Here is a 16,141-nt window from a genome sequence, read left to right on the forward strand (position 1 = left end):
TTTGAGGGTGAGACCCGAAACGCTGCCACTCCTGCAGTTTGGCACAAAGATGTTTTGTTATACAAAAGAAATCAATATCATATATCACGTCATCATGTATAAAAAATAAAATAAAAAATACGTCTGTGCTCCTTTGTTTTCTTATGCCACCACAGTCAAATAAGAAAATGTACATAGATGTGAAAGTAAAGACAACTGGACCTTTTGCCTGATCAGTGGGTCTCTAAAAACATGATCATGCAAAACAAATTCTGTCGCAATGTGGCTAGTTGCCAAGAAATCTTACTATGCCCGAATAAGTTGAACAGACTCAACAACTGACATGACCATCCGTAAAGCCTTCTGCCTACACACTAGCTTCTTCCACAGGCTAGATATAGTATTATCCACGACATTTACAAAATGCTATAATTAGTACTCTTACGACACGAGTTTAGCGCCGTCACCATTTTTTTTCCGCTAATAACTCACACGCAAAACTGGGAATGTTAGCATGAAACATTAATAATAAAATATCTGTGTTCACATTAAAGTCTTTGCTACAACAAGATGGGGAGCCCGCACCGATGGAACTATAAATACAGCGCTTAATTGGTTCACTGCAGGTAAAAAGGAGGAGTGAGGAGTTCCTCTAATGATTCTTTCACGCAAGCATAACACAGGCAGCTTTTAATGTCTAATAAGCCCCATCAATCCTCTGTGTGCCATTACCAGAGCTGTGTTAAGCGCTGCGATTGGACACATTTGGATTTTCATTCATCTCATTGTGTTGTCATTTAGCCCTGGTGCTCCGCCATGAGTGCCATTTGTAATGAAACTCCACCCAAGCACAGAAATTCAAACAAATCACTTTGGCAAGTTCATACCACTAACAATCACATGTTCTTGCATGCAGCACACTTTTCTTGTTCCTTTGGTTGTGGTATATAATGAATTTAAAAAAAGGTAAGACAGCTGGGCAGGAGAGGACAGGAGTGAATTTGTTTGGGACTATTTACAGGCGCGGATTAACACACATTTGGTGCTATGGTCAATGGGACAGAGGACTAAACTATCAGGCTTTGGATCAGCAGGCACCGCGTGTTAATAATATCAATTCATTGTTAGTTTTGCTCTTTTCAGAGGATTGCATTGACAATAATAAAAATATAGAATATTGTCCTTATCCTTTAAGCTCTTTTCCCATACAGTAACGCAAAAAAAATATTTGATGCTACCTATAAAGTCTATACTATAATGTAAACTATCAACTTGTGGACCAATATTTCATCATTGGTAGATTTGCAGTTCTGTATTTTCTATATAACCTAAATTGGTGTTGTTTGACCTTGGCAAATACGGAAAATAAACCTCCTTAACTCAGTTTTGAAATTGTAAAAATCGTGACAGATAATGCCCCAGAATCCTCTCTGAACATCTCGGCTATTCTAAACCTGAACTTTTGAGGCATAAATCACTCGTCACGGGAAGAAACAACTGGACTGTAAATGATGAAGTCACGAGATACACTGACTGCTATTTGTTCGTCAGTGTCACATGCGGAGGCAGCCGTGAGCACAGCGCAGTCAGAGAGTTAGCAACAGGGCCTCCTGGCGCGCAAAATAAAACAAAAATCAGAAAATGGAATGAATCATGAGGTCGTCACTCACGCGTCCACCAGGATCAGCATGTCCTTGGGTGACGCTGCCCCCTGAATGTACCTGGTGAGTAATAACAGACACACACGAGAAGATCGTGAATACTGAGCTCACAGAGGGAATAATTATAATTAAAAAAAAAACTATTTCTAAGGAATCTGCAAAACACAAAATTCAGCACATGAGAGACCTTACATTTTGCAGCTCCATCACTCTTATCTCTCGTTGAGCAAATAATTAAATATCCCTCTCTATCATTTGCATTTGAAATCAATCAGACTTTTTTTTTTCCCCCATTCTTTAATATTTAATTCTCTTCTCCCATTTCTTTAATAAACAAATAGTCGTTTGTCTTTGTTCAGAGCTCAAGTGTTCAGAAGCCGAAACAACTTTTGAGGCTACTGGAATTTAATAACATGGTTAAAAGAGCATTGATGGCTTCCAGTCAGATTTGAATATTTTTTAGGCGACTAATGAAGCTTTTGTATTGGTACCCTTTGATCTGAAGTGGATTAACCTTCACAGTGCTCTGATGTGTTTGTTTGAGTGGGTTTGGACCTGGATTTGATTGTTTTAAACTCTGTGTGTTTACCGATGTCCTTATATGTAATCAGTTTAGGCAACATGGAAGAAGAGTTTTGGCTAATGAGTGTTTAATATGACAATTCGACTTGCACAGGTAGATTGAATGAGCCATGAGTCTGCCCTTGACAAACACTAGAGAAATGACCGACGATGAGATGATTAGAGACACAGAAACAAAACTGCACTTTCCATAATGAGTGTCTACACTCACCACGGCCGCCGGCGAACATCATAGAGGTCGATCTTATCGGCTGAATTGCTTGAGTCGATCCAAGGGGATGCTGTGATTTGGCAGAAGGATGAAATGGGGGGGAAAGGAAAGTACGTTTACTGCACATTAAGATTGGATTTAAGGTACTTGCATATGTCAGTAAGTGGCTAAAAACATGTCTTATCTTAATATATTTTATATTGGACTTTTTGAGGAATGCAAACCGTGCCAGGAGGCTATTAGCTTAGCTTAGCATGAATACTGGAAGTAGGGGGAAGCTTGCCTGACTCCAAAGTTCAATAATTGTTGTATCTCCTTTGTTTAATTTGTACAAAATCAAAAGACTTTGGACAGAGCGAGGCTTGGCATTTCCCCATGCATTCAGTCCTTGTGCTAAGCTAAGCTAAGCTATATGATCATGGTTTTCCCAAAAAAGTCAAACTATTCCTTTAATGCAATCGTTGAGATTTAGAGGATAATTCTAAAGTAATCTCCTGATTTTTGACATTCGTGATGAAAACTTTTAGAACTTTATGAGAGATGCTCGAAGTAATTCATGACTTGTAGCCAGTCAACAGAGCATGTTTGTCCCTGACTATAGGAAGGTCAGTGGCGGTTGGAGTAACCCCGTTGGCTACGGAGCTGCTCACCTGGGTAGTATCGAGCCAATCCAGTGGCCGAGCCAAACACCTGCCAGAGGATTGAGGGATCTTCCTCTTTGTTTTTCCGGAAAACATCCTCCAAGGCCTCCGTCCAATTTAGCTCATTCAAAATGATGGTTGCTGGAACACACACACATACATTCCTACATTACCAACAGTGGACAGTCATGCTAACCAAGTGTGGACTTCTGTTTCCGGTAATTTTGAACAAACAAAAATGTAAAAGTGCGCGTGCACTTTATCAACATCAATGTTTGTCTCACACACACACACACACACACACACACACACACACACACACACACACACACACACACACACACACACACACACACACACACACACACACACACACACACACACACAAAGTGAGTCATATTTGTAAAGAAGTACAAAATCATAGAAATCAGCCAAGCACAAAATGTCAAGGCTTTTCAAAAAACATTTATTTTGAAAAACAATTCTGTAGGAGAAACCAGCCCGAAAGCCTAACACACACACACACACACACACACACACACACACACACACACACACACACACACACACACACACACACACACACACACACACACACTTGCCAATATTAGGCTACTGACATTGACGGCTGAGTGGAAGCCTCCTCACAGATATTGAAACTGACATCAATCTTCTATGATGAAATTTTTCCATTTCTTGGACTTTTTTTTAATCTCAAAACACACACCAAAATCTACAGCAGCACAAAGTGAGCAAAATGAGAGGAGAGAGGGAGGAAAAAACAAAATGATTTGATTTTTTGGGACTAAAACTAAAATCATCTTCCGAGTACTCGGTGGACAGACATACAGTAAACGATGTATTTACCTGTTTGTCTGCAGGAGCTCTTACTGGCTTAATGCTCCAACAATCTAGTTTGATCAAAAAAGGCAGCGCTCTGCCTGGGAGAGTGGGCTGCATGTCAAATTGATGCTGTGCATGACTCATACATTGTGTGTGTGTGTGTGTGTGTGTGTGTGTGTGTGTGTTTCTGTAAGATCAACTGGATTAAAGAAACAACTAAAACTAAAAAAAGAGACATCAGGACGAGACAGGGGACGGCTGGGAAGTGAGAGGTTTTGCTGAGGCAGACTCATATGGGACAGACAACTAGAAGCTATGTGGTTAAAAGTGAGTTATGGCGAGTTAGTGTGAGGCACCTGCACTCTTAACTCGGTTAGAGAATTATATTTAGCAGGAAGAGGCGCAGTGTACAGCGGTTACTAGTTTGTTTGGCTAAAAGCCACCAAGAAAAACTCAGTGTACTCTGTTAACTAAGTAAATAAGCAATGCCCAGCCTAGAAAAATATATATTTTTTTTCCCATCACCCTCCCACTTCTCCCTCCTCCTGTGACTCTCACGCTCCCTCTGGCTCCTCACTCCTTCCCCTCCCCACTACCACCTCCTTTAAAAAAAAGGCTCTATTTCCATGCTACGTGAAATAAAGACAGAGTTTAGTCCAAGTCTTGATTGCTCCCCGCGGTATTGTAGAGCAAAGCGTGTCCCAGTGATAAGTGGTGACAATTTGTTCAGGCCTCATCTCTCGTCTCCCAGAGGACGGCTTTTAATGGATTAGTCCTGCTGGTTTCTGTGACATCAGTAACAAGAAGTCTCGGGGTAACGAGACCTCATAGAGGAAACATAGACATTTCCCCAGATGATGCACACACTGAATACACTAACAAGGAAAGATCACATTCAGTATGTCATCTGCCCACCAGCTGCCACTGCAGGAAGTCACATGTAGTGTCCATCCCATCACCATTGAGTCCGTGTAGAGAAATGATGAGAACGAGAGACAACATAGATGCAAAGTCTGTTTTATGCGTTTCCCCATGTGTAGAATTCATTATAGTCTCCACAGGAATTTTGATCACAAACATGAACACCCCCCTGGATGGGCAGGTCAGGCACCACTGATGAGCCCTCAGCAACAATATCAAAAGGCGTGGCAAAGCAGTGTCCTCTGATCTCAGCCAAATACTGGAACAAATCACATTTTCAGCGCAAACAGATCCATCACTGTGGCACTGTGTGTGTGTGTGTGTCTGTTGCTTGCTCGAGGTCACCGTGATAAAAAGAAATGAGAAGTGCGGTCAGCTCTATTTGTCAGGCGTGGCGTCATGGCCTGAGGGACAATTGGGGGACAGGGCGTATGTGTGTCTGTATACGCAGAGCAACAAAACATTTATATTACCAATGCCTAGATTGAATTTCAGTATAATTGTTTTTTTTCTTCAGGGTTGGAATAAAACTAAGGAATAAAATATATGCAATGATTTCTACAAATGCGTATTCTGCGTCAAGATTCTGTTTTCACAGAAATTATGAGTGAACAGAGAGAAAAAGGGAGATGAAATTAAGAAGAGAGGGAAGGAAGACAGTAGCAGTGGCTTTCTCTGATCAGGTACTTTAAGTCATCCGGCACAGAGCAGTTGTTGGAGAACTTGAGAGAATTAAAAAAAAAAACTAAAATAAGCAAAAAATATAACCAAAGTTGTAATTTTGGAACCCTAGCAAATGCATGCTCATCAATGGAGAGGAGTATTACTCATAGATGGCTGAGCCTGTATGACTTAGAACAACAAGTTCCATTGTGCAATATCTGGTTTTAACCATGACCAGCATAATTCAAACTATGACAAGTTCACATGAGAAAGTTGCTCAGCTAAATGGTGCATCCTAGTGAAGTAGGAGGTGCTAGAGGCTTAGGGACGTACATGACTATTTGTCAGGGGTAGTTGGTGAATACGGGGGGCTAACAAGCTAAAGGCTAACACAGACCAGCAAGTCAGGAACATGCTAGTGTCTGTGACCAGGCATTTAGTTTACAAACGCAGGTATTCGTATGATTGTGGTTCTTCCATTAATGGGTTTGGTCAGGTCCAGAATTCATAATGGTAACAGGTTGGTTACAGTGCTGTGCTTTTTGACTGTGGCTGAACCTATTTGAGGTAATCGTAATCGGTGCTAAACTAGCAATACATTTTGCAAAGCTGCCCGGCCATGCCAGCTTCTTCAATTAAACTATTCAAATATCACTTGGTTAACAAGTAAAGAGGTGACATTTTATGATTCATGGGGCGAAAAGACAAGGGAACTAAATATGGAAACAAAGATTCTAAATATTCCCTGTGAGGCATGTAAGATGCTTTCAGAAACAAATCAAACAGGGTTCTGGCAGTAACCGATGAGGGTGACGACGGTGGGAGGAGGTGAGGAGGGAGAGCTGCGTGGTGCCAAGCCATGCCTTGTCATCAGCTAGCTGGTGGCTGAAACTGCCTGTGCATTTGAAAGCAATTACTTGGTGGTGGCTGAAGTGATGAGAACCTGTAATCATAGTATCATGTTACTCGCACACACACACACACACACACACACACACACACACACACAAAAAACAGTATTTGCGGCAACACACGTCTCTCTCTCCCTCCATCATACAAATTCTCTCATTATAGACGGTCCTGATTTTAGCTCTAGTAAAGTAGACTAGTTGTAAACGTGTAAGCAGAAACTTGGAAACAATTTGAAATGATCAGAATCATTGAACACACAACACTACGATTTGTCAACGGCCAGTTGATTCTGACTGGTACAGATTCAATCCAACACATGATCGTCCGTAGAGTTAAAGATGAGGAAAAAAAAAAGAGGGAAAAGGGCAAAAAAAAAAAATCTATTCCAGTGATGTAAATATAAGTGTGTGTTCAAATGAATGGGGGGATATGTGGAGACTGTCTGACACGTAGGTAATCATTTGGTAATGCCACATGGAGCAAAGGCTTGAGTGTATTTATCATGAGTATGTGTGAAAACCACCCAAGGCCATATGAAGATGTAGAGACACAGTCATAGCGGCTATGGCCAAGGGGAAGGCAGGTATGACACCAGCACACACACACACACACACAGACACACACACACACACACACACACACACACACTGTACGTGACCACAGTTGTTTCTGTAGCGTGACAAAGCTGTCGAGTCGTGAAGGTGACCCCTTTAAGTAATCTCAACTGGATTGAGATCAAGGGCAATTGTTCCCAGTCGAGCCTGTTTCAACCTCACTTGGAGCAGGAGGTCGCAAAGTTCCCACCTGTTGATATTGGTTACCATTATCCGGAAATTAATTCAACAATACAGAATGTTACATGACAGAAAAGGACACAGGTAGACAATGACAGTGAGAGGGAGGAAGAGGAAGGAAGGAAGGATGAGGAGACAAAGATTGAGATGAAGAAAACTCAGAGTTTGGCAGCCAGCTCCGTCAACGAAACAGGACGTGTATCAAGTGGCACAAGAGTGCAGAAAGAAGAAGAAAAAATCAATTTCTACGCCGTGAGCTTTACCACAGGGGCCGCAGCTTCCATACAAACACGCTCACACACACACACAGTGTCACAGAATCTCAGCACGTCACAGTGTGTGTGTGTGTCTCGGGCCGACAGGTGCCACACAGCGTTGATTCAAGCGGGCATCAGACGAGCCTCGAATCTCCTGCCAAGGCCGCAACGCTCTCCTCTCGCATGCACGGCAATCCGTCTAATGAGCAAGGCGCCACGCATCCGCAGCCATGAGATCCATAGGTGCAGGCGATGTGACACGCACACATGCCAACTCTCACACTCAAAGTGTTTCTTCCACCACCCTCCTCTTTCTCTAAACACATTCACACACACAGACAAACTCTGATTCATCGCCAGTGTGCATGCACACACAATAATGAATCCCAGTCTGACCACCCACACTGGATCAGCAGGGAGAATGGATTCCAATCAGCAGGACTGATGCGGGGGAGAAAACAGTAGCACATTTGTCTCTCCGCACAACCTCCTATTAATATGCTTAATAAAGTGGAGCAAGGGATGAGGGGGAGGGCGGTGTGAAGGGTAAGGCCGGCAAGGAAGAAGAGAGAAAGGAGGCGAGGAGGAATAAAAATAAATAAATAAATAAAAAGCAAACATGACAATATAAGTAAGGAAGAAGGCCGGACAAAGGAACTACAAAACAAACCAAGGGAATGGGAAAAAGAGGAAGAGAGGGAAGAATGAAACAGGGTGAAGGTTGCAGAGAAAGTCTACCGCAATCAAAGAAGAGTTCGAGGATGACACGTCTCTCCTTCAGCGTCAGTTAAAGCCACAAGGACGCCAGCCCTGTCTAGACAAAGTCCCTAATCAAGTTACCGGTCGTTCCTCCACACAACAAGGTAGAAAAGCAGGGCGTGTCCAAGTATGTTTGTCTCCTTCTACACACACACACACGCGCACACAGGCACACACACACACACACACACGCACACACAGTCGGATACACATTGCCATGGCAACGCCGACAGTGCTGACCATCCGGAGTGGCATCAATGTGGCAGCCTGTCCTTGGAGATGGAGATGGAGGGAGAGAGGGAGAGAGGGAGCACCAACACAAGCCTAGCTTTGCCACTTTGCTATGTAACTACAGCTACACCCAGACCCCACCCTGGGGATCAAACAGATAAAAACACACCCTATAAGCCAGAGCGCTGCAGTGGAGGACAGTTAAAATATGTAGTCGATGGATTTCTTCCAACTGCCCAATTCAATTGTAATGTTATTTTTGGTTCTCACACAAAAATCAACATTATTATTGAGATTGTATATAATCTCAAGCAAAATAATCTGCATGGCTAGAAACCACTAAAGGTAAATGTAACAGAAATCTGAAAGAAATGCTATAAGGGGATTTGTTGCAAATAAAAGTAACATAAAAATGTAATGTACCGAGCCAGCCGTGGCTTTTAAAGTTCACATCAACTATAGAACGAATTGCAGTGCATGACAGAGATTGGGGAACCACGTAACTAACAAATCCAGTGAGATCGTGCAAACAGAATTCTGTGCACGCCATGGAGCAAAAGACATAAGACGAAGGAAGGAAGGAAGGAAGGAAGGCAGGAAGGAGAGAAAGAAAGAGGCTACATTAAATTATAGAAAGAGAGTAAAAGACAGACTGATAAATCACACGAGGAACATCCCCCTCCTCCGACACCCAAACCCACCCTTTCATCGTCAGAACTGTTGCTTGTAAAAATAACTGAGTGCATTTGGCCATTTGGCAATGACAAAAATGTCTGCACAGTCAGAGGCCTCAGAGGCCTGTCACTCTGCACATTTATAGTCCAACTTATGCGGAGTGACTCGCTGTGTAAGGACATCAGAATCATGCGACCGAGTCCCATGCATTTAGCAAACCCAGTGTGACGATCATTACTGAAATTGATATCGAATGCTCAATCAACGCCAAAGAGGCTATTAGCTCATGCATGGGTAATAAAGGAATTGTTTAACCGTTTGATGCCTGCTGCATTTGTGTGCGGCTAAATGTATATTGTAACTATGACATTATGTAAGTTTAGTTATAAGGTGTTTCAGATTCTTATTTAAAATTCACTCTATTGTCTTATCACAAGCTTTTGTGTTATTTCCATTTTCTCAAGCGCCGTCTGTGTCCTCTTATCGTTACTATCTAGTGTGTGCATGTTTGGTATGAGAGTGTGTTTGCTAGTAAGGACATGACCTGTATGCTTTTGAGTGTATCAAGACAAGTCTGCATCCTTTTGTCCGTGTGTCCGTGTGTGTGTGTGTGTGTGTGTGTGTGTGTGTGTGTGTGTGTGTGTGTGTGTGTGTGTGTGTGTCCTTGCATTGCAATCATTAGTGTCCTAGAATAAGAGGCTAACTAATAGTCATCCACCCAGACATTAGTGAAAGTATCTCTTCAGAGGAAGCCTGTCTGTTTAACATATTGCTGTTTTCAAATCACTGACAAAAAGAAAAAAAATCAATGCGAGTAAAACATACCAATCCCATTTAGATTGGTATCATTGCTGTTTGAAGACTAACTCTTAATGCAAAAGCCATTACCTGATGCTAGCATTATTTTACAGTCACGTCCGTTTCACATTTAACATAGTATCATTATGGCTAAAACTCCAATTATTCGGATCCTGATGACCACATTTTGTCTGAAAGAGTTTAAGGCTGGCCACATTCGGTAAGCATTCTTTATTATACCAGATTGGATTACTGTAAGCCAAATCGAGTTTGACTGGTGGCCTGTCGGGTGTGTTTTCCTGCTTATGTTGAACACTGGGAGAGGCTCCAGAAGGGAGAGATGGACTATCTCCATGAAGTCATAGCCCTGTAGGGTATTCACTTTTGTATTAAACTTGATGTGAAGTGTGATCATACAAATATAAATAGTGCCAGCAGTAAGGGAGGCAAGGCGAGTAGCAAAAAGAAGTAATCGGATCGGATATTCGTTTTGCAGGTTTTGTCAATCCATGTTTTTACATATTTCACTTGTTGAGTGAAGATTTTGACTTATTGGTGGCAGTAGATGAAAAGTCAGGGAATCACTAAAGCCAAATATGGTTGATCCTCTGGGCACTATGGATATCTGTACCAAATGCCAAGGCAATATATCCAACAGCTGTTAAGATATTTCACTTTAAAAAAAAAAGAAGAAGCTTCAACGGTGGCGCTGGTTAAGAGATAAAGTGAGGGAATCACCAAAGTCATTATGATGAATCTACTGGGGACCATGAATATCTGTAGAGATTTTCATTGCAATCCTTGAGTCCGGACCAAAGCAGTGGACCGACCAACAGGCCAACAATGCCATCCTTGTAGCCATGCCGCAAATATGGCTAAAAATAAAAAAAAATTAAACTATGCACAACACTATGTTTATATGATGAAAACAATGACCAAGACACTTTCGTAAGTTAAGAAAGTGAGAGAAATAGTGACAAAAAAAAAAAAATGCTTCAATGCAAGTGTGTGATAAACATGCCAAAATAACTGAGACAAACTGAATGCAAGTGCAAAGCACCCACAAAAAGACCTCTCATTGGCCGAGGTAAAACGTTCTTGCTCAACTGTCAAGGTCAGCGGGGTTAGCCGTGAACGGGAGGGAAGGGAGCAGCTGGTGACCAGGGTAAAGAGAGGGCGAGAGTGTGCTGGCCATTGGTTTGTTGGGTTGTTGGCATCTGGGCTATATATAGACTAGAATGGCCTAGCCTTGGTGGGGAACTGTCTCCACTACAGACAGCGCTGGGGGGGGGCTGAGCTCTGCATCATGGGAATGTACTGTAGATACTGGACATAGTGATGACAGGGATAAAGAGAGAGAGAGAGAGAGAGGTGTGAGCTGGTGGTTGCTATGTATTACCGAGAAGGACGTGTGGACAACATGAGAAAGATAATGCTTTTTTTCTACAATGCATGCGACTTTGCGTTTCAACTTACAGCCTTCGTATATATCCGTAGGGATGTGGACGGCGGTGGTGTTGTACGAGACGAGTCGTTTGAAGTCGGGGTCTATCTCGAAATCATCTGGAAGGTATCGGTTCTTCCTTCCCTTTACTTCCTCGGTCTGATTAAGCTGCAGAAAAGCGGAGCAAACAACAGAACCTGGAGTTTCAGTACCATCCTGTAAAGGATTATATGAGGGGTCTCTGTGTGTGTGTGTGTGTGTGTGTGTGTGTGTGTGTGTGTGTGTGTGTGTGTGTGTGTGTTCGTGCACCCTCGGTTTGTAAACATACTGTATATGCAGTTTCTTGTTACTGTGAATGACAAGGTGTCAATGTTAGTATTCACTGAAATGTCACTACTGACAGATAAATATTGAGAAACTGAAAAGTTTTAGGCAGTGAAACATGAACCCAGGCATCCAGAGAGAAAGAGAGCAAGGGGAGAGGGGTTGTCAGTCAAATACAGAGTGACATTAGTGTGCTGCGGGTGTGTGGTTCTTTCCCACTGGGATAGTGGAGGGGGAATTAGATGCTGATCCATGTTTATGAGAGCAGACAGATGACGTCTGAGGCCGGGGGAGGCCTTCAATGTCTCACGCATACTCATGTGGTTCTGAGTGTGGGGCCCAAAACATGTACTGGTCCTCAAAAAAAAAAAAATCAGATTAAACACGCATGCACACCAGAGTCGATTATGGATATAACGTCAGTAATTCCTACATACACACATACAGGGACTTCTTTTCACAGATTCTTGCAGGCTATCAATAAAATCAATTTTGTTGCCATGGTAATGCTCTCTGGAGGGCTGGATATGGGTTGCTTGTGGGGTTTTATTTGATCATTTGCATCTCTAGGTACACTGACAGAATGTAAAAGCAGTGGGATCAAAGTTGAACTTACGTCATCTTTGGCATTGTAGTAAACGATTTTGTCAATCTGCGAAGAAATTGAAAGACAAACAAGAAAAGATTAGCAATGAAGCACAATATACACTTTGATTAATGACTTAAATCCAGGCTGAAAAACAGCATTTTACTGTCCTCTCCAGGCTGACAGGTTGAATGTTTTACCTCTGTAAACTTCAAACAACATCAGTGACAAGTGCGGTTGGGCGCCTTGTTGCACCTAAACCAATATGGAAGTGCCAAAAACTGCAGCTCCTCAAATGGCCACTTGAGGCAGGACTCAACATACGAGTCAATCCCCATAGACTCCCATGTTAAAATGCCCAACTTTACAGCAGAAATAAACATGTTTACAGCCCTTTGGTCTCCATATCCAATCGTGACGAGTTGTGCGTAATTGAGGGCGTAGCTGCTTTGAGTGACAGGTGGGCTCCGTCACAGGGTGCTCACTGGTAGCCGTCTGCTCCGCCGACGATCTACCTCTCGGCCCCTTCTTAGAATAGCCAGGAGGCTGTGTCTGTACTGCCAAGATGGCGACAGACGGAGTCACCCACTTTGAGCCTCACAATGGCACCCACAGTCGCGGAGACTACGTCCATATTTTCTACAGTATGGTTGCACAGGTAACGGTGTAAGTCACAGTGTACGGAAGTATACGCTGGAGTACGCTTCTACATCACTGCTGCAAGGTGAGAAGCAAAAAAAAAAAAAAGATTTCTCGCCGCTAGTAATTTGCTCTTAAAATCGACAACTAAGTGTACAAGTCTCCAAATTGGTGCCGAAATGTGTTATTCTGTGTCTCATGTACTTAATATTCCCTTGATACTTACTTGTTGTGAATAAAGGAGACTGAAATACCCACTAGAAGCCACATTCAAATTTGCCCAAAAGATTGAATTTGTGGAAAGGCTAGGCAAGACATTGGACTTTGTCTAGGATGAAAAAAAAGATCAAATGGAATGAAACTGATGGCGGGACTAACTGACTGTTACAGATTCTGAAGATGCGCCTTTAGAAATGTCTGTAATGTAATCTTAAAAGATGCCATGAAGTAAGTAAAGCTATCACACTTGTCTTTTTTTGTTTTAGTTACAACTGCAACCGGGGATAGAATTTAAATCCTGCTCTATTTCCTTGCAAGGCAGCCGTGTGTGTGTGTGTGTGTGTGTGTGTGTGTGTGTGTGTGTGTGTGTTTGACGCTGAGGATCAGTGAAGTAAGTGGTGTTGTTTTGCTCTCACACTGCCGGGCTTTCCTGTCAGTGCACAGGCTAGCAGGGCGCCAACGTGCTAACCTATAGCTCCTGCTGACATAAGGATGCCCTGGAGCCACAGAGCTGGTTCGATCTCCATTTCCATTATATTTATGTAATGCCAAATCATACCAGAAGTTATCTCAGGGCACCTCTCATGTAGAACAGGTCTAGACAGTACTCTTTTTTTTTTTTTTTTTACTATCGACTGACTCCCAGCACCCGCTTTGACCCTTAGTTAGTTATATCAGGAGTTAAACTAGCACTGATATGCACATGCAAGCAACAATATACACACTGACGACAACAGACCGTCCCATGATGTTCTCTGTCAGCTCATGTTACTGCAGACAATGTGCACCTCAAGAGGTGACACCGACACCAGGGTCACACCACCGACCGCACCCCTCAGGGGAGGCTACAGCGCGCAAGACCACTTCACGCGTGAGAGACGGCGAAAGGCGAAAGGGAAGCGTTGAGACGTAAATAGATGGTTTACGCTATGACTTATGTGGCATGTTGTGGTGGGTGCGATGTGTATTCGGTCTGAACAAGGAGACGCTTGTTAGCGTATTGCGATCCAAACCTCTGCCAGGCGCAACGGCGGTTCACGCCTACCATTGGTGAAAACCTAAAGGCTCGTTCAGTATGCCATGCACTCACTGAAAACGGTTATCCCTCGCATTCACAGCAGCTGCAAACATTATTGTGTCATTGGAGTCGTAAAAGACAACCTTTCCCCCCCCCCCCCCCCCCCCTCAAACGAAAGTTAATGCGGATTGTTAAGCATCACATTTAATGAGCGGCAATTTGTTTTGCGACAGTGCCACCTCCAAACCCACTCTTACATAAAATGAGATAAAAAAAAAAAATGCAAGAACCACAAGAACTAATACAAAGACAGAATGAAACATAATGTAATCAAATTGACCTGTTGAGAGAAGCTGGATACAGCTTGTATTTTAACGACGACTGTAAATAGGGCCAAAGTCATCACATTACTGAACAGACACACACACACACACACACACACACACACACACACACACACACACACCAGTCACAGCTTTTAAGTGTTGAACGTCAGCAGGGAGAGGTGCCCAGTAGTATTGGCCCAGTTATCAAAGGTGACAGAAAACAGACACACACACACACACACACACACACACACACACACACACACACACACACACACACACACACACACACACACACACACACACACACACACACACACGCTCCACTTGGTACAGTCCTGATTCATTGTGTAGGCCTACTTTGTGTATCAAACTGTGGTTGTTATATTTGAAGCAATTTATTAGCTTTATATAAAGTATTCTACGTGAAAATGAAATAAACGCTTCCAGCACGTATTATTGTAATTTACCTTTTCTTTCAAATATGCGTTCAAAATGAGTCGAAGCCAAGCTAGCTTCAGGATTTTCCGTAACGGCGTTGTGGAAGCTCGCATTGCACACACTGAATATGTGGCTTCACCTTTTAGAAAATATAAAATCCCACAGAGGATGTCCCACACCCCGTGTTCAAAGAATTTACTGGAATATATTGGCCAGGATCAAAATAAGGCAGCCTGTGTGATTTTGTAAAAACAAACCAACGAGCAACAGCGTACAAAAGATATATAAAGTAGACAAAAAGACACACATGCTCGGTGTTCAATGAAGGCACACGGAGGTTCATGCGGGGCTAAGCTGAGCGGAAGAAACTATTCTGAGGCAGACACTGTGTGAAGTTATAATAAAGCTGATATGAAAAAACAACAATACTAGAGTTGTGCAGTGATGAGATTTTTTTTTTTATCCGTCAAACCGTAGAGGCGTCAGACATTGCAAAAGCTCTCATCGCCATCAAAATAATACAAATCTCTGCCACCAGAGGCCTCAGTTCATGTTATCCAGTCACAACAGTAACAGGTTCATACAGAGGACACGTCACTATGAATTCCCTACATTTCTGCGAAGCTCTGAGCTCAACAATCTATTTGGGGGATTTCTATATCAAAACTACACAGTTACTGGAGATGTTCAAGCGGTTGAAGTATGGCAGAAATCCACATGACATTTTTTTTTAAAGAAATTGCTACATTCGCTAGCAAAGCATTCAGGGACAAAGGAATATCAAACTCAGTGATTGTAATATAGCAGATAAATGAATCAATTTCCTTCCTGTTTTACGCAACACAGCGTGCAAGAAGTTGAATAATGGGGAACTTTTAATGGAAAAGAATCATTAAGGATTGGCAAACAACACTGAAGAGTTTTTTTTTTAGTTTTTTTTTTGAGTTAATAGGCTAAATGGCAAAGTGGAATTTCTTTGAAGTTCTTCCGCCACAGTACTTTCGCTCAATATCATTTGTCATTTGTTAAATGGCTGCCAAGAGCGTGAGGCTTCTCTCATTGCGAAGCAGGGCCAGGAAATTTGCAATTTGCATCTATTATGAAACGGCTGTGGCTAAAACACGGCAGTGAGGAGCTGAGAGAGCTGCACTGTAATTCCAGGCTGCCACTGTGGAGCGGGGCACTGCATTCACTGGACCAGCAATCGGTCAAAGTAA

At 42.6% G+C, this 16,141-nt stretch overlaps 1 protein-coding gene across 1 annotated transcript in view; it reads right to left on the reverse strand.

Moving 5' to 3' along the window:
• cacna2d1a (calcium channel, voltage-dependent, alpha 2/delta subunit 1a) overlaps nucleotides 1-16,141 on the reverse strand; it is a 76,542-nt gene that overhangs the window by 27,687 nt on the left and 32,714 nt on the right. Inside the window, exons 5-10 of the mRNA XM_068717410.1 lie at nucleotides 12,312-12,347; nucleotides 11,404-11,539; nucleotides 3,084-3,215; nucleotides 2,434-2,503; nucleotides 1,650-1,700; nucleotides 1-31 (exon numbers count right to left, since the gene is read on the reverse strand). The exon at nucleotides 1-31 is cut by the window's left edge and continues 69 nt beyond it. Of these exons, the coding sequence (XP_068573511.1) occupies nucleotides 1-31; nucleotides 1,650-1,700; nucleotides 2,434-2,503; nucleotides 3,084-3,215; nucleotides 11,404-11,539; nucleotides 12,312-12,347 (456 nt within the window). The remainder of the gene's footprint in view (nucleotides 32-1,649; nucleotides 1,701-2,433; nucleotides 2,504-3,083; nucleotides 3,216-11,403; nucleotides 11,540-12,311; nucleotides 12,348-16,141) is intronic.

The sequence above is a fragment of the Cebidichthys violaceus genome, unplaced genomic scaffold (assembly GCF_023349555.1).
Source record: "Cebidichthys violaceus isolate CVI_PGR_0920_01 unplaced genomic scaffold, fCebVio1.0.p SCAF_21, whole genome shotgun sequence".
NCBI classification, from domain to species: Eukaryota; Metazoa; Chordata; class Actinopteri; order Perciformes; family Stichaeidae; genus Cebidichthys; species Cebidichthys violaceus.